This window comes from Trachurus japonicus, chromosome 21 (genome assembly GCF_045865225.1).
Source record: "Trachurus japonicus isolate A0001 chromosome 21, Traja_1.0".
Taxonomy (NCBI): domain Eukaryota; kingdom Metazoa; phylum Chordata; class Actinopteri; order Carangiformes; family Carangidae; genus Trachurus; species Trachurus japonicus.
Genome location: NC_140927.1, coordinates 34644590 through 34672424, shown reverse-complemented (window position 1 = coordinate 34672424; position 27835 = coordinate 34644590). Strand labels below are relative to the sequence as shown.

At 41.7% G+C, this 27835-nt stretch overlaps 2 protein-coding genes across 2 annotated transcripts in view; both read left to right on the top strand.

Annotated features, from left to right (window-relative positions):
• LOC146965679 (NLR family CARD domain-containing protein 3-like) overlaps window positions 1-2030 on the top strand; it is a 47343-nt gene extending 45313 nt beyond the window's left edge. The window contains exons 6-7 of the mRNA XM_085765039.1: window positions 232-278; window positions 1474-2030. Coding sequence (XP_085621165.1) covers window positions 232-278; window positions 1474-2030 — 604 coding nt within the window. The remainder of the gene's footprint in view (window positions 1-231; window positions 279-1473) is intronic.
• The window catches only part of LOC146965678 (protein NLRC3-like), a 197640-nt gene extending 175510 nt beyond the window's left edge, over window positions 1-22130 (top strand). The window contains exons 2-3 of the mRNA XM_085765090.1: window positions 20670-21435; window positions 22112-22130. Coding sequence (XP_085621216.1) covers window positions 20670-21435; window positions 22112-22130 — 785 coding nt within the window. The remainder of the gene's footprint in view (window positions 1-20669; window positions 21436-22111) is intronic.
• The last annotated feature ends 5705 nt before the right edge of the window (window positions 22131-27835 follow it).

The window sequence follows — 27835 nt, the reverse complement described above, 5'->3', positions numbered from 1 at the left end:
ACATCAGATGGAGAAAAGACATGATGAAGTGTTTCCTCCTGGTCTCCTCCTGCTCTGTATCATCACTAGATAAAGACTCCAGCTCCTTCTTCTCTGTGCTCAGTGTTCATCCATACATACCAGCCTCCATGTGAACACAGTGATAAAACAGTGTGTGTGTGAGAGCCATGTAATGTCCATGTGTGCATGCTGACAGAGAAGGTGCTGCTCTGACCCCCCTCCTCCTTTCAGGGTGGAGCCTGCTGGAGTCCCATGGTTGACACCAGGTCTGAGGAAGTGTAAGTCTGTTTTTACTTTGATTCATGGAAACGAGGGATGCACATGTTGAACCATTTAACCGTTAACCGATAACAAGAACTTTGACCGATTAATACTATCAGTTTTTTATTTATTAGCTCCTTGTCGTCAACTCATGGGGGCGTGTCGACACGTGCAGATTTCCACGTGTCTTCAGTCATATTTTGCAGTAAAAAGTTCCACAGGAGGACTGACAGTATGTGCAGCAGCCCCCGTGAAGGAAGGTCAGACCATAAATGTAGCTACACAGACATAGATGTGAATCACCGTAACAACGGCGCTGAAAAAAATGAAAAAAGTAAATAAAAGAGGAGGCTGATGCAGCTCTCCTGCAGCTCCACAGAGGAGCTCTGCTGCTCCTTCAGTCTGGTGTTTGGCTGCACTTTGTAACTAAAACAGTTCTACACTGGACGATCTAACCTCCATATGAGAGATCAGCTGAGACAGAGCAGAGTGGATGTGGCACTGATCAGCTGTCACAGCGCACGTGTGTATTTAAAGGGATAGTTCAACATTTAGTCAAATTGGCCCATCACCATAATCCCTATAGTCATAGCAGTAGGTTCGTTACCTTTAATTGTCGGTGCAAGCTGTTTGTAGAACGGCGGAGCAGAGCCGTGAGCTGCTCAGAGCTACGCTACGAAGGCTCATTATGGGATTTCTTGGTTTCCCTCATCAAACTCATCAAATACACAATCCAACAACTCCACAACGCTCTGGTGGACAAGTTGTGAGCTGCACATTCACCACACTATGAGATAATAACACAACGTTACCACACAGAGTTGTTTTAGAACCCTGAGCAGCTCACGGCTCTGCTCCACCGTTCTAAAAACAGCTTGCACCGGCAATTAAAGGTAACAAACCTACTGCTATGACTATAGGGATTATGGTAATGGGCCAAATTTGCCAAAATGTTGAACTGTCCCTTAAATGGCTAAAAAAAAAAAAAAAAAATGAAGTGTCTTAATCTTATCAGTTAACGGTTAATAATCGGTTAACGAGCGTCGGTTATCGGTCAGAAAAGAAATTCAAAATGTGCATCCCTACTGGAAACAAAGCAGCACATTCAACCATCTTCACACTGTCACATCACTGACCTCATGAGTCTTCATCAAACTGTCAATAACTGATCAATGATCAATAACTGCAGCTGTGTCTTGTTCTCTCCATCAGATTCCTGTCGACTCACAATCGACACAAACACAGTGAACAAAAGGATCAAACTGTCTGACAACAACAGGAAGGCAACACGTGTGGAGGAGCATCAGTCATATCCTGATCATCCAGACAGATTTGACCTTCGACCTCAGCTGCTGTGTTCAACTGGTCTGACTGGTCGCTGCTACTGGGAGGTCGAGAGGAGAGGAGACGTTTATATATCAGTGAGTTACAGAGGAATCAGCAGGAAAGGAAACAGTGATGACTGTGTGTTTGGAGTGAACGATCAGTCCTGGAGTCTGATCTGCTCTGATGTTGGTTACAGTGTCTGGCACAATAACAGACTGACAGAGATCTCCTCCTCCTCCTCCTCCTCCTCCTCCTCCTCCTCCTCCTCCTCCTCCTCTGTCTCTAGAGTAGCAGTGTATGTGGACTGTCCTGCTGGCTCTCTGTCCTTCTACAGAGTCTCCTCTGACTCACTGATCCACCTCTACACCTTCAACACCACCTTCACTCAACCTCTCTATCCTGGGTTTGGACTCTATCCTGGTTCGTCAGTGAGTCTGTGTTGAGTGAAGCAGAGTCTCCTCCTGTCACAGAAACCTTCTCTCTGTTGAACAGACAGTTCAGTCTCTACACGTCTGTCTCTGTCTCTGTCTCTCACTCACGTCGTCTTCACAGGACAGAGATGAACACAGTTTAATAATGAACTCATCAGCGTCATGGTAACAGAAAAATCACTGGGACCTGAAAAACAAGAAGAAGTTTATGAGAATCACTGAGAAGAGTTTAAAAAATCAACTGATTTAATCCATGAATGTAAATAATCTGATGTGAAATAAACAACAACGTGATTTAATAAAGAATCAGTAAATAAATGAATTAATAAACAAACATTTACATGTCGACATGTATTACTGGATTTATTTTGAGATTCATTTCCTGGCAGATTTTAATTCAAAGTTTTGACTAAAATGTCTCAAACGTCTTATTCTGAAATTGTTCACTGCTGCCAATGTGTGACTTTACTTTGTAGAATGTTTATCAGTTGTTTTTCCTCTAGTTGTTAAAGGGATATTTCACCCAAAATTCAAATTTCACTCATTATCTACTCACCCTCATGTGGACTAAAAGCTGGGAGAAGTTTCAGAGTCCTCCGTGGCTTCTCTGAGTTACGGGGGTCCGTGCAGCAGTATTTGTCCATATAATGGTTGTCAATGGATACCACTTTTCTTCGTCCAAAAAGACACACCAAAAAACATCCAAATACCTCCATGCTGCTCGTCTGTAATGTCCCTCTTGTATTGAAGCCCCGACATGAGAAACTGTTCCGTAAAAAATGAAATAAGTCTATATTTTAAGCTTGTTTGTAGCCGAAGCTCCCAGTGTCTCAGTTCACTGCTCTTCCTGTGTCGCGGAACAATTTCTCATGTCGGGCGGCGACCTAAAGCACCAGAAAAGAGACCAAGATGGATCACTGCAATCCGGAGAAACGGCTGGGCTCCTGGCAACGACACCTGGATTTGCAGTTCACATTTCGTGTCAGGTAACTTTAAATGATGTTGTATTTTTGGGCAAAATCATTTCATTACATGTATTGGCCAACGTTTCCCCAGTAAAACTCTGAACACTAGCGTCTTTCATTTAGCTACATCATAAAAATAAAACTGTTTGACTTTATTTCCTGGACTGTCATCATTTATGCTAATTACCTGTAGTGGGAATAACAGTTGGATTGTTTCAGTGGCATTTTAAAAAGTGTCTAATAAAAACAAAAGTTTTTTCTGTTGGTCCTGCCCACAGTTAAAGCTACTGTAGGTATATTCATAACATCATACAAGCTTACTATCAAAAAAAAAAAAAAAAAAAAAAAACACTGAAAAATTAGAAAAGTAGCGTTTTATTTAGCCTAATATATAAAGAAAGTGACTAAACCTCCATAATGAACTTTCCTTTGGGATTAATAAAGTAATTCTTATCGTATCTTAAATTAAAATGTAGGTGTAGGTAACCCTTTTATTAAATTCTGATTATTCATTAATCATACTCTATTACAAATACTGCTTTCTTTTTATTGCTGTTGCTCTTTATTATCTGTGCTATACTTCCTTTACTGTTGTCTGCTGCTGCAACCTTGTAAATCCCCTCGTCTGTGGTACAAATAAAGGATGATCTTATCTTAACCCTAACCCCTAACCCTAAAACTAAACTTACATAATATTATTTATAGTGTTTCTAATGGTTCTTCTCCCTGGCTTTCTGGAGACGACCACAGCCGTGATGTTTGTCTTTGCCTCATAAAGCAGGTCAAAGGTCAGAGAGGACTGAGGCCTTGAACTGAGCCCACTGGCAGCAGAGACATTTACAAACCACAGGTCTATTCTTACCACTCACATGATGAACCTATTTCTGTGCTGTCAGGTAGGGAGGGGGGGGGGTCAGATGATCTATCTCTACAGATCACAGATAAATAAACACACACACACAAAAACATCAATCATATATAATATATATTTTAATTTTTGTAGAAAAAATAGTTTATAAATCATGCAGTCGGTACATCTCTGGAGCCATCTCACATTCAACACATCATCATCATCATCATCATCATCATCATCATCATCATCATCATCATCATCATCATCATCACAAACACTCCCCACATGAAACTCAGATTAGAACCGTTCTCTTTAAAAGCAGTGAATATAGTTCTTTCTTATGTGATCGTCTCAAAACCGATATTTACACTTGAACTAAGTCATAAATATGATAAAATGAGAATAACGTTTACAAATGAAGATAAATACGCTGCCAGGAGGCCCGGAGGAGGCACTGTATCTATTAAACAGCTGAGAGATTCAAGTAAAAACTCTTCACTTTGACTCCAGCTCAAAAAACAGAAGAATAAAAACTATTTCTTTACTTCTTTGAGCTGCAGAGGTCAGACACTGCAGCTGCTGCTACTTCCTGTTTGAGATCAACCAATAACAACTCTTATAATTATAGCTGCTGCGCAGCAATGGGTCGGGTCCGGGCTACTTTTGGGCAAATTTAGGCAATTCTGAGCAACAAACAGGAGAATAGGAAGACAAGACAGTTGTCCTTATAATGTCCAATTTGCATCATTTGAGGATTGAACCCACAACCTCAAGAACCAAAGACCGTTGTCTATCGCACTGAGCTAATTGACAAGTGGCATTTAACAGTGGCTTCACAAATTGAGTAAGCCATTCACTGTCGCGCAGGCAGATTTGAAACCACAGTAAAAAGAAAAATCAGTTTTGAGGTAAAATAATGATATGTATTTGTTAAACATCTACTGTGACTCTAAGATGTTAGGAGCCTTCGGACATGGTCCAGTCCAAGCTATTTGGATTTTTAAACTTAGAGGCTTGCTGTGATGCCACCATCAGTACAACTGTCTTGTGTTTCGTGTTGAGGACAACTGACATTTTGATCTGTCATCATCATGACCCTTGCTGGGTCTCGAACCCACAGCCTCTGACACCAAGAACCAGCTCCTAACTCGCTGAGCTAATTGGCTGGTAGTGAGACCTGCTGTGTAGCTTCATTTATCCACTTAGGTGAGCCAGTGCCCGGGCAGCTGTTGTGATGAAATGGTCAAAATGTCAATAATTCAGTCATCTAAACAAAAATCTGATAATACATAAATTGCATCTTGACAGCATGGAAATGTTGGTGATTTGTTTTTAATGATAAGTGTTTTGCTTCATAAGAGAAAATATGATGTTTATAAATTCCACTCTCACATTGACTGCAGTTGTTCCCATGAGAGCAGAATTCAAAATGTTCTCAAAAATTCAGTTTTTGAGATAAAATTCTGATATTTGCCAAACTTCATCAACCATGACTCCAGAATATTCTCATTTTTTTCAGGAAGATTGAAAATGTATTTATCAAGAATTTGATGGTATATGTTTACAGTAGTGTTTACAGTCAAACGTTTTCATGCACTGTAGGCTCAATTTTTGCTTAATCAAAAATCCGAGAAACAAGTTTTGTGGAGGACGGTCTGGAGATGCTCTGTAGCAAGTTTGGTGACAATTGAGCAAAAATTGTGGGAGGAGATTCATTTTAAAAGTTTTACAGTTACTGAAAAAAACAGAGTGATGGACTTCATAATTTGTAATAAGTTTAAGTGGACAAAAGTTTCAGCAGTATTGAGGCTACATTGTGGTGAAGTTTCAACACTGTAGCATCTACCGTTGGTTTGGTAGGAATTTTTAAAGTTTTTAAATTTAAACGCTTATTGTGCCCCCCCTAGGAGGGGGGGGCACATGTCCTTGGAGTTGAGTGAATCTGGCATGGGGTTGGATGTTTCTGTAAAGTTTGGTGAGTTTTCACCCATGGGAAGTATGACTTCCTTGGAAGAAGAAGAAGAAAGAAGAAGAAGAAGAATTCCTAGGAATACAATAGTGTCCCGGCAGCTTAGCTGCCCGGACCCTAATAACCAAAATAATAATAATAATAATAATACATCAGCTAAAAGCAGCATCAATAACAACAGCTTGAAGATTTGTATTTATCAAGGTTTCAGATTAAATCTGGCATGGATTTGATTCTCTATCACAGTCTAAACATCGTCACTGTCTCAGTCTTGTATCATCAACAGGTTTCCTGTCACATCGTCTCTGTTTGTGTATTTATATACAACAAATACATCACATTGTTGGTATTGTTAGTGACAGTGGGTTTTCACACTTGCTCAGCTGCATTTCAAAAATAACACTTACACTGCTCTTATTGCACACATGAGAAAAAACAACACAAACACCCTTTAGCTTTGTAATAATTCAGCAACTCTTATGTCCAGCATCGCTCTCTAATAATAATGACCAGAGCATAGTGTAACAGGAAGAAGAAGAAACAAAACACTGCCCCCTACTGAGCAAAAAGTAGTAGTTACAGTACAGTTAGTCCGTCTGTCTAACCTGCCTCTGCCCTTCACTCTTATATTTATATTTATATTTATATATTCTACTATAATATACAACATGTGTTTGTCTGTGCAGATGAAGAAGTCTTTAAACCACGGTGTGCAGGTTAGTAGCTGAGCCTCGTCTCTGGTTTTATACCATGACGTCATGGTTTTAAAGATTAACAATCTATATATTGATTGATTGTAACAGGAGGAATCCTGACACCAGCGATATGGATTTAAGTTCCCTGATGTAACGACGTCGACTTTACAACAGGAACAGAGTGAAAATATCTTTAGTTAAAGGTAGATTATTAAAAACAGATATAAACCAGCCCAAAAAAAAAAAGTAATGGATCCCTAACAACAACACATTGACATTTACACTGGTTAATGTTTGATGGGGAGTCTGAAGTCACACCTGGTTTAGTTTCTACTAGATACCTGAGCAGAACCTGAACAGTCTGGTGCAGTCAGATCAGATCTGGTCTGAGTTGTTGCGTTGTGCCCTTCGTCACAGACCATCATCAAGGTTTCTTAGTGTGTTTGTATTGGACCCTGGTCGTACAGCGATTGGTGCAGCCGACTGTGTCATCACATCATCATCGTCATCATCAAAGTCTGAGGCCCTGGGGGCTTGAAAACGCAGAAAAGTGACACTGCCGCCTCGGCGCCTGGCGTGCTACAACATTCAATTCCACAGACTTTTGCGTCACCGTGTGCACGCGGATTTCCTCCCTAGAAACGCTCGTCTAAACACGGAATAAGAAGTGAGAACGCAACAACGCCACTTCACACTGCAAAAACTCAAAATATTTCCAAGAATATTTGTCTTATGAGACTCATTTCTAGTCAAAACTAATCTCTTTCCACTTTAAATAAGACTCATCGCCTAAAAATGTACTTGTTTTTAGATCATTTTCATTTGTTTCTAACTAAATTTCTATTGAAATAAGTAGAAGCTTGTAATAAGAAAGAAAAACTTGCTCCACTATCAGATTTTTCTACTTATTTCAAGTGAAAATAGACTTGAAAGAAGTAAAAAGTGTCTAAAAACAAACTACTTTTTGTGTGATGAGTCTTATTTTAAGTAGAATGAGATTGTTTTGACTAGAAATGAGACAAATATTCTTGGTATTTTGAGTTTCTGCAGTGCAGGGTTTTCTGTTCAGACCGTTTCCGTGTGAACGTACTCTTTAACGGGTCAATAATGAAAAGCAGGAGCTCCTCTCAGCTCTCTGCTTCCTGTCTGATCCTCTCAGCTAATTATTATTATTACATTCAGTCTGTTATCTCCTTGACAACATCCAGAAGCTTCACCTCAGACTCTGCACAGAACGTGTTTTTTCTCCCTTTGTTGTGTAGAAACTGAATATTCAGAGGTTTTCTGACTCTTGAAGACATTCCTCATCTGTCATGGTCGTTTTCAGACCAAAATAACTGATCAATTAATCAATATAATGATCGATCAGTGATGAGATAGTTGCGTGGTGTCGCTGTCATTAACTACATCTGGTCCATGTTATGTATACACTCTGCATAAACGGGTGTTTTATTTTGAAGGGTGCCGTCCGTGCCGTCTTTTCAAAGTAAAGGTCAGCGCAGGTTCACAGGTTTAAATAAAAGGCACTGACATGAACATTCAGTTGAACTCAGGTGTTCTCTCTACTAGGGATGTCACCATTACTTGTTTTCACAGTTAATGTGGTATTAAACGCCACAATTAATTGATCGTAAAGATTCCTAAATACCGTCACTTTCCAAAAAAAGATTATGTCTGAACCGTGTCGGCAGATGTGGCACCAAAGTAAAGGTAAATGCTCAGATACTGGTCCATACGTAACGTTGAATTGGTAGGAATTTAAATGCTAGTGTCAGTGTCATTTGTAATAATAAAAAAAAAGATTCAAATTAACTTCAACATTTGGTATCGATGACAATTAATTAATGACTTATATATTTCCAACACTTTAATAATTGGTCATATTTTAATAGATACTTTGTGGAAATAATTAGTAACGTAATATTCTCTAAAAAGAAAAAGAAAGACATATTTGATTTTTGCTAATAAAAAGCCAAATAAGTTACACACTGGGGCTTTAACCATAAATGTTTCCTGTCGTTCTTCTTTCACCAAATGTCTCAAATGTGAGATAAAAGAGGCTGAACAACGACTTCACATCACATAATAAGCTTCATTCCCGGGGATCGAACAGTGTGTAAAGAAATGAGAACAAGTTTTTTTCTCCAAACAAAATATTTACTAAACACACAGAAAACAGAGTATTTCTATCATGTACTATACTACATAGACACTCAGTGTTTACCGTTGTGTCTCCATGTACGTGAGCACCACCTCAGACAGAACCAGGGTCAGAGCGGACCGGTCCAGACCGGCTGCAGCCAGCGCCTCCTCCAGCTGCTCCTCCTCCCTCAGGTCCACTCCCAGCAGACGGTACCGACCCACACACACACACACACACACACACACACACACACACACACACATGATAGTTCAGGTACGTTACTCACAAATACTGTAGTAATAGTAATATTTATTACAGGTAGAAAGAGGAAATCACTTTATATTCAGTTATTGAGTGTCTAAGTAGCATTCATCTGTTTCATTCATGTTCTTGGTGATAAAGAACTAATTACAACTGCTACATCATCTAAAACTCATCATGTTATCATCACATTCAAGAAAAAAAAAAGAAAAAAGAGAATCTCAATATGGAAAAAAAACTTTCGCTGGGAAACCAACTTAATCCATATATAGAAATAGTATTTTCATTATAATTCTACTGTTTTTTATTCTACTGTTATTGTTTCTCTGAATGATTTCTTTGATAAAAAGGTATTAAAACAAAACAATAAAACTTAACACACTGTGTTGTTTGATATGTTTTAATTGAGTCATGTTTGTCAGATGAATGAAGGAAAAAGTTCATTTGTCCCTGTGAATTATTGTGAAACAAAAACATAAAGTGGTTTATCTGGAAATAAGATAATGAGTAAATATACTGAACTGCTGCTACATAGTTACTGTATAGAGTTCAGGTTTAAATGTGTTGTTCACTGGTAAAGTAAAATCAGTGTTCAACATGTTCCTCTGAACTGTAACGTTAGTAGTGATGGAGTAGCTGCAGCAGCATGTCATGGAAATACTCCAGTAGCTACTTAGAGTGCAGTACTTAGTAACGGAGTACTTAGTTACAGTTCCTCGGTACAGTAACGTTACAGTAACAGTAGCTACTTAGAGTGCAGTACTTAGTAACGGAGTACTTAGTTACAGTTCCTCGGTACAGTAACGTTACAGTAACAGTAGCTACTTAGAGTGCAGTACTTAGTAACGGAGTACTTAGTTACAGTTCCTCGGTACAGTAACGTTACAGTAACAGTAGCTACTTAGAGTGCAGTACTTAGTAACGGAGTACTTAGTTACAGTTCCTCGGTACAGGGGTCATTCCGCCAAAAGAGTGCCATTTGCTCATTGTAACTCTTAAAAATTAAACTTCATTTTTCATTCCATTTCAGTATAGAATTTTTTAATATACACATTTACTCATTCAAAGTGAGTACTGGTCAATCTCAGGCTACTTTATTTAATTTATTGCTGCTTTTATCATTGCATTTTTGAAGTATGAGTAACAGCAATGAGGGTAACAGCAATGAGTTTTTAGCATAAAATCAGCAATTGTGTGAAATCCAGCCAAACAGCATCTATACTAATAGCTGGAGCACACAGAGCACATTCTGAGGATTTAACTGAATATTTTACTTTTGATATCAACAAACACTGTCTAGAGATAATTTAGGTAACAGGAATGAGTGACCGACCCTGACATAGCTACAATATCATTCAGTTTCAGGAAAAATAAATTACAGAATTTAATGTTGGTCTTCCCATGACTTTCAAAAGACCTAAATGATGTCACTTCCTGCTGAACATGTCACTGGTGGAATGGTCCAAAACTTTTAGAGTGTAGAATGTGTTAAACAGCACTGAGTGAAAACCTGGGGACGGGACTAAAATGTGAATTTTAACCAAAATATAATTAGGTTTTAATTTAAAAAATGTTATAGAAGTGTAGATATAATATAAAGTCACACTAATATGCAAAAAAAATGAGATTTTAGAAGGATTTTATTCATAATGCATTGTGGTAAACTATAGCGTTTGGCTCTGGGGACATGCAACAAAGGCTGTTTCAGTGCTTTGAAAGCCTTTTTATAGTAATTAAAAATTATATATCTTTAATTTCTACAGTGATTCATGTGTATGGTGCTTTGTTTATTAATTAAATGCAATTTATATTATATTATTACATGTTTTTATAGGCTACATTTAATATGCTGGGGACAGAAATGGCACTCTTTTGGTGGAATCGCCCACAGTAACGTTACAGTAACAGTAGCTACATGACGTGTTGTTACCGCGGTGTCTCTTCGCTGCTGCTGCCGCTTCTTCGCGCTGTTCGCGGGCATCGTGTCAGCGGTGAACGGAGCCTCTTAACGGGGCCGCTTCACCGGGAGTCTCTCCGGTCTCAGTCTCTCTCTCTCTCTCTGTCCAAAAACACCCACGGACACGGAGCTCCGGTCCACACGGGTCATAACAATTCAAACATCTGGAACTCAGTATGGACTTCAAATAACAAATACTGTGTCACAAACAAAATGAAGGAAGTTTCCTTTAAAATTATACACTCAATTCACCCGGTCAATCAGGCCATCTCTAAATTTAAAAATATTAATATCCACTGTACTTTTTGTGAACAGGAGGAGGAAAATATTTGTCATCTTTTTTTTGAATGTCGTTATACTCATTTGTTTTGGATAGAACTAGAAAACATGTTTAAATGTTTGACAGGCATCAAGATTAAACTAAAAATATATATATATATAATTCTTACTTATGATGAAAAAAACCTTAAGGGAAAGGAATTGTTTTTGTTGAATCTTTTTATTTTACAAGGAAAATATTATATCCATAAATGTAAATGGTCATCCAAAAAAACATATTTTTATGAGTTTAAAATAGAAATCAGATATTACATGCAGCTATTACAAAATATGAAAGACAGAAAAGCTATAAAAACCTTGGAATATTATAAATTATTGCAAACAACTATTTAATAATACCTATAATATAGTGTTTATACCCCTTTCAGTGTATATATGTATATATGTTTTGTTTGTCTGTTCATGGTATGTTTATTGTTTGAATATTTGTATGTGTGTATATATAAATGTTTAATAAAAATAAAAAATAAACTTCACAGGTTACATTTATTATTTCATTTTCAGGTTGGTTTATGTTCAGCTGCAGGTTAATTATCACCATAGATACGCTGGAAAGTATTATAGGATAGGATGCACTGATTTGAACACCTGCAGTCCCTCCATCTTCCAAGACCTCTCCCATCTTCTCTTCCTTAAGAACCTTTATTAGAAAGATGGATTCCTCATCATCTGGCAATGTTTATTTTATGTTTTTTCCTTCTTTTTCTTTTTAATTGTCATTATTTTTATTGTCATTGTCAATTTTGTCTCCTTTTTTCATGATCCCCCTGTCTGCTTTGTCCACCTTTATCTTTCTGTATAATGCATAATGTCAACATATGTCTATTTTATGTGCTTAGATAATGCTGTTATGCTCATCTCACCTCAATAAAGCACAAAAAACAAAAAAAATCTGCTTTTCCATGGATGTTTTCTAGGAAGCTCCCAGTTCTTCTCCTGTGGGTGTTGTCCCTGCTGCAGTGGATCAGTGTCGCCCCCTGCTGACGCTCCTGACCACATCACAACAACACAACACACACAGGGGAAACACACACATGTTCTTCTGACAAGCGGCGGACTGGAGATCGATATTATCATTAATGTTTTAACTCTTTATGGTTCAGTAGTAGAAATAAACAGCAGTAAAAACACCAGTCTGTCTACTCAGATTACAGAAGTCACCTCCCCTCCCCCACTTCCTCTTTTTACTTTTTACTTTCACTTTCACCACGCGGTTGTGTGGCAGTTTATTTCCCCGTGTGAAGGTAAGGTGAACAGTCTGAATGTTTTCCTCGTTAACACCTGTCGTTACCTGAGTTCTCTGCCCTTCAACGTGTCGTTGTGTTGTTGTTGTGTTGTTGTTGTGTTGTTATAATGTGACTGTAGCTGAGTCAGAGCTGTAGCTGTAAAGTCTGGACCGACAGAACCGGGGGCCTGTTGTTCGAAACCTAGATAAGGGATTAAGCCGGGATATGTTGGTTATCCTGTCTGAATTTAGCCTCAACTCGGTTGATCGAAAGCAGGGGCGGATTGGCCAGAGGGAGTACCGGGAGTTTTAGGCGGCCGTTTTTTTAAATGTATATATTTATTTAACTCGGCCCAGGGAGAGAGACACGCATGGCTCGGCCCACAGTGCTCAGCTGCAGACACAGCAGAGAGGCTACAGAGGCCCAGGAGTCCCACCCACGCATGTTCTAGACCCCCCCTCGTCCAATCCCTTTTAATGATGAGGAGTCATAGAGAGAGAGAGAGAGAGAGAGAGAGAGAGAGAGAGAGAGAGAGAGAGAGAGAGAGAGAGAGAGAGAGAGAGAGAGAGAGAGAGAGAGAGAGAGAGAGAGAGCGCACCAGCGCACGAAAACGGAAAAGAAAAGTAAAAAAAAAAAAGCGAGAAGGGCGAGAAGCAGCGATGCTGCAGCTTCAGCAGCAGGTCCTTCACGTGTTACCAGTGCCCTTATGGTGCAGGAGGAGGCTGAAATAAGTGTTGAGGAAGACTCTCCACCATGTGAAGGAGGTAGTGATACCGTGTTAAGCAGGTATGTGCTTTCCAGAATGGTGTGGATAAACATTCATTAAAATACTGTAAATGGTCCAGAACGGTTGCTATGAACTTTACTTGACATAATAACTAGCTATAGCTAATAACTCTGATGGTGTGGTGTGTTAGTTATCTAAAGTATTGGAAAACAATATATTCATATACTATCCTGATTAATTGATTAGTTGCTTTTATTAAAGTGCCCTCACTCAAATTTGGTCATGAAGGACATTGAGCTAACAACTTAACGTTAATGTATGCTTTCCATATTTTTTTCAGTCAGTCTTTATGGTTTATTGTCCTTTCAACAGTTTTACATTCTACAGTTAAAATGAATAAATCACTGAACAGTCTGAATGTTTTCCTCGTTAACACCTGTCGTTACCTGAGTTCTCTGCCCTTCAACGTGTCGTTGTGTTGTTGTTGTGTTGTTGTTGTGTTGTTATAATGTGACTGTAGCTGAGTCAGAGCTGTAGCTGTAAAGTCTGGACCGACAGAACCGTGTCCTCCATGTTGTGTGGATGTTGTGGGTAGAACCGTGTCCTCCATGTTGTGTGGATGTTGTGGGTAGAACCGTGTCCTCCATGTTGTGTGGATGTTGTGGGTAGAACCGTGTCCTCCATGTTGTGTGGATGTTGTGGGTAGAACCGTGTCCTCCATGTTGTGTGGATGTTGTGGGTAGAACCGTGTCCTCCATGTTGTGTGGATGTTGTGGGTAGAAGCTGGAATAAGAGCAGAAGCAGAGTCAGGGGATGGGTTAGTGCAGCGGTACTCAATAGGCGGCCCGCGGGCCGCATCCGGCCCGCCGAACCTTCCAATCAGGCCCGCGACTGAGTTCTACTAGTTTACATATTACTGTATACTGTATTTTCGGGCTCCGTGCGCCTGTAAGTCAATGCGCTGGGACATAGAAACACGTGCGGAGCGTTTGTGTGTGCCTGTGAGGCGCTGCACTGGGATACAGAAACGCTGACGAACCCAAATCACCATGCGCGAGTGTTTGGGGAGCGGGCTGGACTGCAGGGTTTTCCCTGCCTGTCTGCAGAGACCGTGGGTGATTTTCACCGCCGTCTTGGTTCAACTGTGTGTGCATCATGCATGGGGGCCGTTCAGATGAAGCGTCTTTTGCGCGCGCTCAAACCCATTCAATGTAGCCGCGAGTCATGCACGCTCACAACTCAAAAGCCGTAGCCGCGCGCATTTGATGAGACGCAATTGTTTTTTCGTGCACGTCAGCGGTGCACAGCTGCACGACCTGCTTCTCCCCCGCTGTTGTGTCCCGGTTCCATCGGCCTGTGTCACCTATGTTTTCCACTGAGCTCTGCCTCGTTTGACAGGTGAAGGAAGCCCATGTGTGGAAAGACGTCGCCTCCGAGATGTAGAATGTGTGTTATAGAAGAGAAACACACATTTCAGGACCAATGACTTGTATCCTCAGAACAGAGTCAGACATGTCCTGTGATGGTCAGCCTCCTTTCATATTTAAGTTGAAAATCACAGGGCATGTCTGAGGATACAAGTCAGCAGTGTAAAGCTCCAGCATGATATGTAAATGATGATATGACAATGTCAAGATTTTTCATTTTATATCATACAAAACACCATGAAGTGTATAAATAAAAATTATGTGCTTACAAGTAAAATAAAAAATATTTAAATTATTAGACGAAAAAGGTGAATTTAATTTCAATCTAGGCCTATTTGAATGTGCGGCCCCCAAGGTGTCTGTTAAGAAAAATTCTGGCCCTTCGAAAAATGTATTTGAGTACCCCTGGGTTAGTGGATTTGTTTAATACTATGGTGTTAATAGTTAAAATAAATTAGAAGCAATGTGGTTGAATTATGTGTGTTTTATTGAATTTAGTAACACTCTTTGTCCCCAGAGGACAGAAGAGCACAAAACATAACATTATCACACAAGTTGTGTTTCATCTTTTTATTCAACTTCAGACCAACCTGTTAACACTAATTTCACACCTCATTTATATGAAATAATACCTATTTTCTGAGTTTCACAAAACAGGAAATGACTCCACCTGGTTTGACGGCTAAAAAGCACACAACATAACATTATCACACACATTTGTGTTATAAAACAAATCAACATTCATTTCCAAAACATTGAACATTTAACAGCATCAGCACATTCAGAACGAACGTTTCAGCATCAGTCTTCATTCAGAACCAGTCTGCATGTGTCCTCTGATGCTGTAGTGAGACTGTGTTGTGTGCAGATGTGTGCGTTGACTTTTGGCCCATTTTGTCTGTTGTGACATCAGTCTGGTGAGGGAAGAATGCAGAATAACCCTTTAGAGTGGTGGGGCAGGATCTGGGGGAGGGGCAACTGGGGGAGGGGCAGCTAGGTGAGGGGCAGCTAGGTGAGGGGCAACTGGGTGAGGGGCAGCTAGGTGAGGGGCAGCTGGATGAGGGGCAGCTGGGTGAGGGGCAGCTAGGTGAGGGGCAGCTGGATGAGGGGCAGCTGGGTGAGGGGCAGCTAGGTGAGGGCAGCTAGGTGAGGGGCAGCTGGATGAGGGGCAGCTGGGTGAGGGGCAGCTGGGTGAGGGGCAGCTGGGTGAGGGGCAGCTAGGTGAGGGGCAACTGGGTGAGGGGCAGCTGGGTGAGGGGCAGCTAGGTGAGGGGCAACTGGGTGAGGGGCAGCTGGGTGAGGGGCAGCTAGGTGAGGGGCAACTGGGTGAGGGGCAGCTGGGTGAGGGGCAGCTGGATGAGGGGCAGCTGGGTGAGGGGCAGCTAGGTGAGGGGCAGCTGGATGAGGGGCAGCTGGGTGAGGGGCAGCTAGGTGAGGGGCAGCTAGGTGAGGGGCAGCTGGATGAGGGGCAGCTGGGGGAGGGGCAGCTGGGTGAGGGGCAGCTGGGTAAGGGGCAGCAATTAAAGGGTTAACAAAAAAATCCTGATGGAAGTTTGTCATACACCAGTGTCTGTTAATCCATTAATTCATTTTCTTTTGATCTTTACTATATTTGAAATTATTCAGATTTTCTGTTTTGTTTAACTCAACTAAGTAAAGTAAAAATAGGTATAATCAGTGTTGGGGAGTAACGAATTACATGTAACGCCGTTACGTAATTTAATTACAAAATTTACATAATTGTAATCCGTTACATTACTGTGGGAAAATGTGTAATTAAATTACAGTTTCTTTTATAAATTAAAATTAAATTGTGAAAAAAAGTGTGAAATTAGTATTAATAGGTTGGTCTGAAGTTGAATAAGAAGATGAAACATAAATGTGTGTGATAATGTTGTTTTGTGCTTTTTAGCCGTCAAACCCGTTGAGGTCATTTTGACCACAGAAGACAATAGATGTTACTATTTGCTGCCATTAAAAAAAAAAAAGAAAGCGTTAAGAAAAAAAATGTCTGTGGTTACACACAGCAAACACTCTGGGTTATTGATTATTGGACACAAATCATCAATATTGTTGTGGAGAATGTTTTAGAGCTGCAACAGTTGTTCAATCAACATTTTTCAAGCTGAAATGTTCAGTTTTCAGCCTCAAAAACTGAAGATTTCCTTGTTTTCTCTGTTTGATTTGACTGTAAACTGAATATTTTTGTCTCTTTGATTGTTGCTGTGACAAAACGAGACATTTGAAGACGTTGCCTCAGACTGAGAGGAACTTGAACGCATCATTTGTCTGTATTTTGTGACATTTGATGGAGCAGACGGTGAATGGATGGACAGAGACAATCAGTGTCAGTGGCAGCTGGAGAGTGAAATGAGTGAATGTTGTGATAGTGGAGCTGTGAGGTGAAATAAGTGGAGGCCCAGTTGTTGTGTGTGTAGCTTGTTTGGTCCAGTGGTTTTCTACAGGGACGCTGTCCACACAGAGACTGTGTCACATCAACTCAGTGGATCTCAGTCCTTGTGTGTGTCAGTGGATGGAAACAGTGGTCCATGGATCATGTTGCTGGGCTGCAGCTTCATGACGCCATCTAGTGGACTGATAGTAGAATTTATTTATTTTTTCAAGTATCAACAAATTACAAACATTTAAGGCACATTTGTGACACAAAAATGGAAAATGTTGAATCAGCTAGCAAGCCAATGAAAAGAAAAAGAAAGGAGAATAACAACGTGAGGCTCTAATTCAAGGAGGGTAAACAAATCCAATAAAGAAAAGAGTCTCTGGGCATTTTTGTTTGTCATGTTGTACAAGGACTTTTTGTATATTTTGAGTTCATTCTTCCATCCGTTGATGTGGGGCTTCACCTTGAGGTATGTGCATCTGTGAATGAAATGTTTTCCAAGCGTAATCAAGTTGTTCACTAAGAAGTCTAAGTTTTTTTTCCTTTAATTGCACTCCAACTTTAATCGACATCCAATTTAACGGGTGCAAAATAATTTGTTTAATAACCAGCTTTGAAACAATATCCAAAATTGTATAACATGTTCACATTCAAAGAAAATATGTTCCACCGTTTCAATGTCACTCTCGCAAAAACCACACAAATTATTATCCCAATTAAATCTTAGATGTAAGAAGTGGTTCGATGGATAAATATCATTTAGTATTTTAAATGTGACCTCTTTTGCTTCATGAGGGATTGGATAAGATAAATATTGTTTCCTTATCTTTCTTGCCTCCACAACACTGTAATCTCTTAGAACATATTTTATTTTTAGTTGGTAGGGGTAGTATTGTACAGTCAAAATATTTCTAATAAACTTATTTGAAAATAATTTACTACCAAACTGACTCCATCCACACGTAATGATCTCATTTCCAGAACATTTGAATGCATCACCAGTTGTTGAGTCATTGTTTGATTATTTTATTTTCCTTAGTTGAGCACTGAAAGTTATATTTAACACAAAAGTTCTCATGAGTTAGGTAATATCCTTGATCATCCAATAGATGTGAAACAGCCCAGACTGATAGTAGAAGTAGAGCAGCTGATGGCAGCTTCCTCTTCCTCACTGCTGTGTGACTGCATTCAGCTGACACTGATATGAAGCAGAGGAGAAGAGCCAATCAGTGGAGGAGCAGCTGGAGACATGATGGACATGTGAGCTGCTGTGCAGATGAATGATGTGTGTTTCCTCTGCAGGTGAAGCTACAAAGTGTGTGTGAGCTGATGTGGATGTGAGCTCAGCAGCATGGATCAGTGTGAGGACAGAGAGGAGGGAGCCCCTCCCTCTAAAACCAAGAGCCAGACCACAGGTCAAAGGTCAGAGTTTAAAACAGTCAGAAAGACTTTTCTCTCTAAAAGTCAGTTGTTGTGTTTATTAAAAGATTGAAGATATTTCTCATCAGTTTTTCTCCAACATGCACATTTATCAGTTGTGTTGTTGTTTCAGGATCCAGCAGCAGAGACCAGACTCTCCTGAACCCAGCTGTCTGTCTTTAAAGAGCAACGACTCAAAGGACTGGCTCATTAACTTTAAAGGAGGACGTGGATCAGCTGATCAGATGTAAGAGACAAAACTACATTTCAAAGGTTTTGAGTTTCTGTTGAACGTTCTTCCTGTGGAGTCACATTTCAATGATTCTCATTAAAAACTGAGTTATAACTCAGACACACGTTCAGTGAATGACTGACAGCATCCCATGCATCTTTCTTTCTGTTATTGCATCCACTGCTTTTAGTTCACTTCCTGCAGCAGTCGCTCCACTTCAGCACTAAAGTTCTTTTTATGTTTGAAGTCCGACGCTCCCTGTAGATTTTTGTTTGGACATTTTAACTTTCCTTCTCAACTCACCTTCTCTGACATTCTTGATTTAACAACACGTTCATGAATCTGACGTAGAGTTTGCATGTTCTCCCCGTGCATGTGTGGGTTCTCTCCAGCTTCCTCCCACAGACCAAAGACATGCAGGTGAACTGCTGACTCTAAATCACCCATAGGTGTGAATGTGTGTGTGTATATGTTGGCCCTGTGATAGACTGGTGACCTGTCCAAGGTTAACCCCGCCTCCTGCCCAAAGTCAGCTGAGAAAGGCTCCAGCTCACCCTCCACCCTAGTGAGGATGAGCTGGATAGAAGATGAATGAACTTAAAGAGATATTGGTGAATGAGGCCCATTGTTACAACATGTAGGAAAAGGAACTCATTCACATTTGTAACCTAAACCTAACCTAAACCTAAAACTGTTAAACATGAGTTGTGTTGTTGTTTCAGGATCCAGCAGCAGAGACCAGACTCTCCTGAACCCAGCTGTCTGTCTTTAAAGAGCAACGACTCAAAGGACACCAGTGGATTGTCAGTCTGTCCAACATGGGTCTGATGTTTGGCTCCATGGTTTTAGTTTGATGCTGTCACTCATAGAGTTTCTGTTCCAGCTGCTGGAGGAGAACATGGTCACTTTTGTCAAGAACGAGCTGAAGAAGATCCACAAGGCTCTGAGTCCAGATTACCCAGAATGCTCAGGGAGTCAGAGGGAGGATGAGGAGGTGTTGGACGGTGAGGATGAAGAGCAGAGGAGGAGCAGCAGAGCGGCATTAGTGAAGATCACAGTGAACTTCCTGAGGAGGATGAAGCAAGAGGAGCTGGCTGAGCGTCTGCAGAGCGGTAAGAGGATTTCTCTAAAGATTCAACATGATGGACAAAAGAGACGTTCATGTTACACGTCTCTGATTGAAGAGCACTGTGTGATTTCTTTTATGATTTTATTCTGTAACATAAGCACAGACGGAACATCAGATGATTAACAACAACAACACTAACGGTTACAAACGCTACATTCTTACGCACTCTAACGTTACATTATATCACACTTGCCCCGGCACACACACACACACACACACACACACACACACACACAGCCACCCCGGACTCAGATGATCACAGACACAGACACGGACACGGACACTCACACAGACACAGACCTTTTTATAGACAATCTGACACAGAAACGGACAGTGACATTTAATACAGGGGCACACAGACAGTCAGACTCTCATATTCGCTGCGTAAGTTAGCTACATAGCAACGGTTGCTACGCAAACTTTTAATCAGCTGTAAAACAGCCGCTACTTTCCCCGTTACACTCATTCATTCATTCATTCGCAAGTCTGCACACTCACACGACTCATTCTCACACAAACATCCCGCATCTCCCACTTAAATATGCCATTCACTCTCCCCTTAGTCTCACCTGTAACACAAGCACAGACGGAACATCAGATGATTAACAACAACAACACTAACGGTTACAAACGCTACATTCTACGCACTCTACGTCAACCACCGATATCCGTTCATTCCACCCGCGCGCACATACACACACTAGCACAGGCAGACATGAGAGGAAAACAATTACAAACTGGGAGGTGTGTGTATGTCGTGTTCATCTGTAGTTTATATGTGGCCATCTTCATAATGCCACATTCACTGACATCAACACACGGAGGGAAACATGTTCACATAGTCGTTGTTTAGAGGAATTAAAATGTTATATTTTCTTATTGATCTAATTTCTTGTGTTTTCATTCAGAATATTTTGCTCCAGTTTGTCGACGTAAACTCAAATCTGCCCTGAGGAAGAAGTTCCAGTGTGTGTTTGAGGGGATCTCTAAAGCAGGACACCAAACCCTTCTGAACCAGATCTACACAGAGCTCTACATCACAGAGGGAGGGGCTGGAGGGGTCAATGATGAACATGAGGTCAGACAGATTGAAACAGCGTCCAGGAAACCAGACAGACCAGAAACAACCATCAGACAAGAAGACATCTTTAAAGCCCCTCCTGGAAGAGACCGACCAATCAGAACAGTGATGACAAAGGGAGTGGCTGGCATTGGGAAAACAGTCTTAACACAGAAGTTCACTCTGGACTGGGCTGAAGACAAAACCAACCAGGACATACACTTCACATTTCCCTTCACCTTCAGAGAGCTGAATGTGCTGAAAAAGAGAAAGTTCAGCTTGGTGGAACTTGTTCATCACTTCTTCTCTGAAACCAAAGAAGCAGGAATCTGCAGCTTTGATCAGTTCCAGGTCGTCTTCATCTTTGACGGTCTGGACGAGTGTCGACTTCCTCTGGACTTCCACAACACTGAGACCCTGACTGATGTGACAGAGTCCACCTCAGTCAACGTGCTGCTGACCAACCTCATCAGGGGGAACCTGCTTCCCTCTGCTCGCCTCTGGATAACCACACGACCTGCAGCGGCCAATCAGATCCCTCCTCAGTGTGTTGACATGGTGACAGAGGTCAGAGGGTTCACTGACCAAATGAAGGAGGAGTACTTCAGGAAGAGGTTCAGAGATGAGCAGCAGGCCAGAGATATCATCTCCCACATCAAGACCTCACGAAGCCTCCACATCATGTGCCACATCCCAGTCTTCTGCTGGATCACTGCTACAGTTCTGGAGGAGCTGTTGAAGACCAGAAGGAGAGGAGAGCTGCCCAAGACCCTGACTGAGATGTACATCCACTTCCTGGTGGTTCATCTAAAACTGAAGAAAGTCAAGTATGATAGAGGAGCTGAGACAGATCCACACTGGAGTCCAGAGAGCAGGAAGATGATTGAGACTCTGGGAAAACTGGCTTTTGAGCAGCTGCAGAAAGGAAACTTGATCTTCTATGAATCAGACCTGACAGAGTGTGGCATCGATACCAGAGCAGCCTCAGTGTACTCAGGAGTGTTCACACAGATCTTTAAAGAGGAGAGAGGCCTGTACCAGGACCAGGTGTTCTGCTTCGTCCATCTGAGTGTTCAGGAGTTTCTGGCTGCTCTTCATGTCCATCTGACCTTCATCAACTCTGGACTCAACCTGATGTCACAACAACAAACAACCTCCAAGAAGACTGAAACAACAGGAGTCAAATCTGCAGAGACAAACTTCTACCAGAGCGCTGTGGACAAGGCCTTACAGAGTCCAAATGGACACCTGGACTTGTTCCTCCGCTTCCTCCTGGGTCTTTCACTAAAGACCAATCAGAATCTCCTAGGAGGTCTGATGACTCAGTCAGGAAGTGCTTCACGGTCCAATCAGGAAACAGTCCAGTACATCAAGAAGAATATTGAAGAGACTCCCTCTGCAGAGAAAAGCATCAACCTGTTCCACTGTCTGAATGAACTGAATGATCGTTCTCTAGTGGAGGAGATCCAACAGTCCCTGAGATCAGGAAGTCTCTCCACAGATAAACTGTCTCCTGGTCAATGGTCGGCTCTGGTCTTCATCTTACTGTCATCAGAAGAATATCTGAACGAGTTTGACCTGAAGAAATACTCTGCTTCAGAGGAGGCTCTTCTGAGGCTGCTGCCAGTGGTCAAAGCCTCCAACAAAGTTATGTAAGTGTAGAGATAGTTGGATTTATTCATCATTAGATAAAAACCCACCTGTCTTTCAACAGAACAGATAATAAACTCCTTTCTTCTTCAACTCCTCATGATCATCTCTTCAGACTGAGCAGCTGTAACCTCTCAGAGAGAAGCTGTGAAGCTCTGTCCTCAGTCCTCAGCTCCCAGTCCTCTAGTCTGAGACACCTGGACCTGAGTAACAACAACCTGCAGGACTCAGGAGTGAAGCTGCTGTCTGGTGGACTGGAGAGTCCACACTGTAGACTGGAGACTCTGGACCTGAGTAACAACAACCTGCAGGACTCAGGAGTGAAGCTGCTGTCTGGTGGACTGGAGAGTCCACACTGTAGACTGGAGACTCTGGACCTGAGTAACAACGACCTGCAGGACTCAGGAGTGAAGCTGCTGTCTGGTGGACTGGAGAGTCCACACTGTAGACTGGAGACTCTCAGGTGAGGATCCATCCAGCTGTTTATCTGATGACACTTGAACACACCTCCAGAGGGGTATTGCACAAAACCTAGATAAGGGATTAAGCTGGGATATGTTGGTTATCCTGGCTTAATTTGGCCTCAAGTCGGTTGCATGAAAGCAGCTCAAATCTATCCTGGTCAAGTTACCATGGTGATTCATTCTCTGCAGCTAGCCTGCTCCAGACCAGGCTAACAGCCAGGCTTAGTTGATTCTGTTGTCTTTATCTGTGAAGTCAGCAGTCACTCTGATCAGAAATCAATGTGTTTCAGACAGTTATTCCATGTTCTTATGTTCATATTGGCCTGATAACAAACTAAATACATTTACAAATCTGTGTCCATCTATGATATTTTATGACCACTAGTAGCTATAGGCCTACATCACTGGCTTCTCATAAAAAGCAATGTAGCAAAAATGGCATATAGATTTATTTTTCTATTTTTTTTTTATAAAATGTTAATATATTGGCCTAAATGTTGGTTGAGGTAAGAAAATGAGAATAAAATTGAGTGACTGTGAGCAACCACCTTCCAAATAATTTATAAACCTCATGTGAACATTGTTATCAGCAATTTATTGAAGCAGCAGACTGCATAATGTTTTTATATTTACCGGTAATTCATTTTCACCTGTTGAACTTTTGGCCACTTTTGCTGTATGAACTTGTATTACTTGTTATGTTCTTAAGATTATAAGGAATTTGGGCAATGAATCAACTTCCACTGCTCATCATTTAGGCAAAGTGCACAACTGTTGGTTTGTGAAAGGAACTTGAGCTGTGATTATAGTTTTGGATTATTCAATCAGTCCGCACTCCGCAGTTGTCCGCTGCGCTCTCTCTGAGCTTTAAGACAGTGGTGCTTTTTTTTTTTTTTTTAAGAGGTGAGTCACCTGACGTCAGCATTAAGTTCCTGTTGATTGGAGGAAAGTAGCCACACCTGTCCTCTCATCGGTGAATCTGTGATCAATGTCTGTGGTCTACTGACGAGAGAATAAGTTCCACCTGGCTTGACCAAGCCGCTGCTCCTCAGCCTGGCTCGGCGTTAGTGCAACCAATTAAGCCAGGATGCGCCGACCAGACTAGGTCAAGCTCGCGCTTGCTCAGTTATCCTGGATTTCTTTATTCTACTTTTGTGCAATAGCCCCCAGGTGTTGACAGTGGTTTCCTGTGTGTTGTTGTGTGTGTTCAGACTGTCAGGATGTCTGGTCACAGAGGAAGGCTGTGCGTCTTTGGCCTCAGCTCTGAGCTCCAACCCCTCCCATCTGAGAGAGCTGGACCTGAGCTACAACCATCCAGGAGCCTCAGGAGTGAAGCTGCTGTCTGCTGGACTGGAGGATCCAGACTGGAGACTGGACTCTCTCAGGTATGGAGAGGCTGCTGCAGCCACACACACTGTCTGATAGAGGAGGAGGAGCTGGAACATTTTCTATGGCCCCGTTCACACCTGGTCACACCTGGTATGAACATCTGTCTCAGGTGATCCATGCATTGATGACATCAGATCCCATCACTCAGACCATATGCAGAGGTGGTGTAGGCCACAGTGAAGCTCCGTCCACTCTACTGACGTCCTCTGTCACAGTCTGACTGGTCCCAACACAGTTTATACTGAAGCCAAAATCTCAAGAGTGTTTCAAACATGAGCTGTGCAGCTTTCATCAGTCACACATTAAGGGTAAAGACCCACGAACCTGAGTGACTGAGGGAGAGACCGACAGCTGTCAGCTGTTCTGTGTGTGAGTGATCAGAGCGGGACACACACCTGGATGTGTGTAGGGGAGGGGCTGTAGCCTATCACAGAACGCTGACACAGTCAGCTATCCAATGAGGATATTCATTCAATCTTTTTTTTTTTTTTCCGAGCACAGATATTGACTCGTATTACTTTTTTTATACTCGTACTCGGCAAAAGTGCTTTATCCGTACCGGATACTCGAGTATCCGGCTCAACTCTAGTCATAGTGATGAACTACTGGGATCAGAAGTTTCTCCTTATGATGACTTCAGTGTCTCATCATGACTCACTGTGTCATATTCAGGAGAAGAGATGTCAGTGATGAAAAAAGCTGTTGGCAGCTCAGTTCAGTTTAGTTTAGTTTATTTCATTAGCATCTTATCTCCCCCTCTTCTCAACAGATGGAATTCACTTAATACACACAAATACAAAATACAATGAGGAGTGCTAATCGAAAAGGCTGAAGCTCATGCTTATTATGCCTACCCTTTTTACCAAAACGAATGAGAAAAGAGATAAAGAGAGAGAAAAAAACAAAACAAAAAAACAATCAAACCAAAACCAAATTCAACAAGGCAACTTTTAGACTACTGTACCTGGTTTGAGTTATACCATAAGAATTCAGATCAAACAACCATTCAGCTTTCACAACAAATTTGTATATTCTTTTAGTACTTCGGTTTTAAACATATTTTTGAAAGAGGAAATCGAACTACATTCTCTCATTCTTAATTCATCATCACAGTTATTCCACAGGTTAACACCTCTAACAGAAACACATGGCTGTTTAATATGAGTTCTTATTTGAGGTTTTTTGAAAACGCCTAATCCCCTCTCTGATTTCAAACAGCCTCTGAGTAATATAACAAAGCATAGTATTAGCTGTGCTCTGAGTCTCTCCAGATGTTTGGATCAGACTTTATTTCAGAGTGTATCAGGAAACATTTCAGCTGCAGCTGGTTGAACTGCTCCTGAACCAACAGAGTGTTTGACCTGAACAGTCCCAGAGACTGTAGACACCTGTTGAGTGTGGACACACTAATAACAACACAGCAACAAGAATCAAAGCATGTCCACTGCTCAGAGACATTGGTCTCCCAGCGTCTCCAACCAAGGAGGAAATAAGAGACAGAAACCAGGCGGCACCATCAGGTCTCTGTCTGGTCAGATATTGATGATCAATAATCAGCTCAGTCTCTCTGAGATCCTGGTCTTGTCCTGATGAGATGTGTTGTTGTGTTGAGGAGACAGTCAATCACAGTGTGACATCCAGATGTCCTCACCAGGGCCGGCCCCTGGCATAAACACTCTGGGCAGGATTTACTAAGATCTCAGATAGCGGACGCTATATTGTTTGCGCCCGCTATAATATTGCGAGTTTGGTTAGTGCACGCAAAACAGGTGATCTACTAAGAGTAACCCGCTAAATGAAAACACGTGCAAACCGCAATATGTAAATGAGGGTTTTGCGCGTGTAATCGTTTCCGCCATGGAGAGAGTGGACAGAGAGCTGGATGGACGAAGGGACAGAATGACATTTGATCCGATGCATACAATGACAGCATGTGTGTTCATCTCTTTCACGCTGTTTAGATAAATAAACACAAATCGCTACAGGGCCCAACTCGTCATATAGTGACTAACAGGCAGCAGCTGCAGCGACAATCACGCACCTATGTGTATGCCGCCCATGATCGAGTGGATTAATACAGAGCTCAGGTGGGACACACGGATCTAAACGCTCTGACCACTGACCAGAGGGATTAAAGACGGGTGAAGGCAGCGGTGACGTGTCTCAGTCCGGGACGGGGACTGAGAGACGGAGCTGAGCAGCCAGGTGAGAGGAGAGGAAAGGAGAGGAAAGGAGAGGAGCACACTGCAGGACAGACGTGCCCCGTGCGTAACGGCGCGTAAAAGACTTTTAAAACTATTACAGAATTACCCAGACGTGAGGAAATGCAGAGATGTAAGATCATGAGGCTCTGACAGGTATCAAATCAATAAACGCATACGTTTTCACAAAGTTGTATCAGTTAGTACATGGTTTTCAGACGTGGTGAATAAAGACGCAAAAACAGCCACCGCAATCTCTTCCTGGTTTGGTAAATCACATTGCACACGCTAAATAAATCTATTTGCATCTACTCCTCCCAGTATTTTTCACGTTCTGGCTGAAACGCCCATATTTACATATTCATCAAGGCAAACACGCTAAATGGATCGCACGTGCTATTCTGCTCGTGTGAGGGACGCAATCCTCGGTGCGTCCGGTTAGTAGATCAGGTTCCACATGTGTTTGCGCGTGCAATCACGTTTTAATACACGCAAACCTTTAGTAAATCCGGCCCCATATGCGGTTGTTTAGGGCCTCAGCCGTCAGGTGGGGCCACATGATCAGAAGGTACTGGGGTTCAATTCAAGTCATTTTAACACTGAGGTCGGCGCGCTTACCGGCGCGATTTGTTTATATTTCGGTCATTTTACGCCGTTTAACTGCTCCCGTGACCGAGGGACGACTCTCCTCTTTCAAATAACACCCGCCCTCGACAACCTACGTTATTCACAGCCAGGGTTTGAGAGCCAATAACAGAGCATGGTGCACGCATCGTCCCCTCTCACTGTGCGTAATTGGTTGAATCCGTTGTCCGTCAACTTGAGCATACGTGATTGGTTGAATCGCCTGTCAGTCAACTTCGGCCAACCAATTGGCACTCTGGGATCACTAAGGTCCTTCCTATCACAGTTTTAGCTCCATGGTTTACCTACAGCGGCTGGCATGGAGAGAGATGGCAGAGGAGACCGAACCTGTCAATTAAAACAACGGTGAAGCTTCAAACCCGCAGAATCGTTAGGAGAGAGAGAGAAGCAGTGATGACGGTGCTTCAGACGCTGAAAGTTTTGACTCATCTGATGAGCATGATTATTTTAAAAAAAATCTATAGGCTATATGAGAAAGTTCAGACTTAAACTCAGCTCCAGCTCTGTATACAGACCTGTTGAGCTCTTACACTTTTTTTTTTTTTACCTTTCACACAGCACAGACACAGTGACAACACACATTATATGAACAATGTAAATTGTGTGTTCTCTGTTTATTTAGTAAATATTTTTGTTTGAAGGGGGAAAAAAAGCTAATTTCTCAT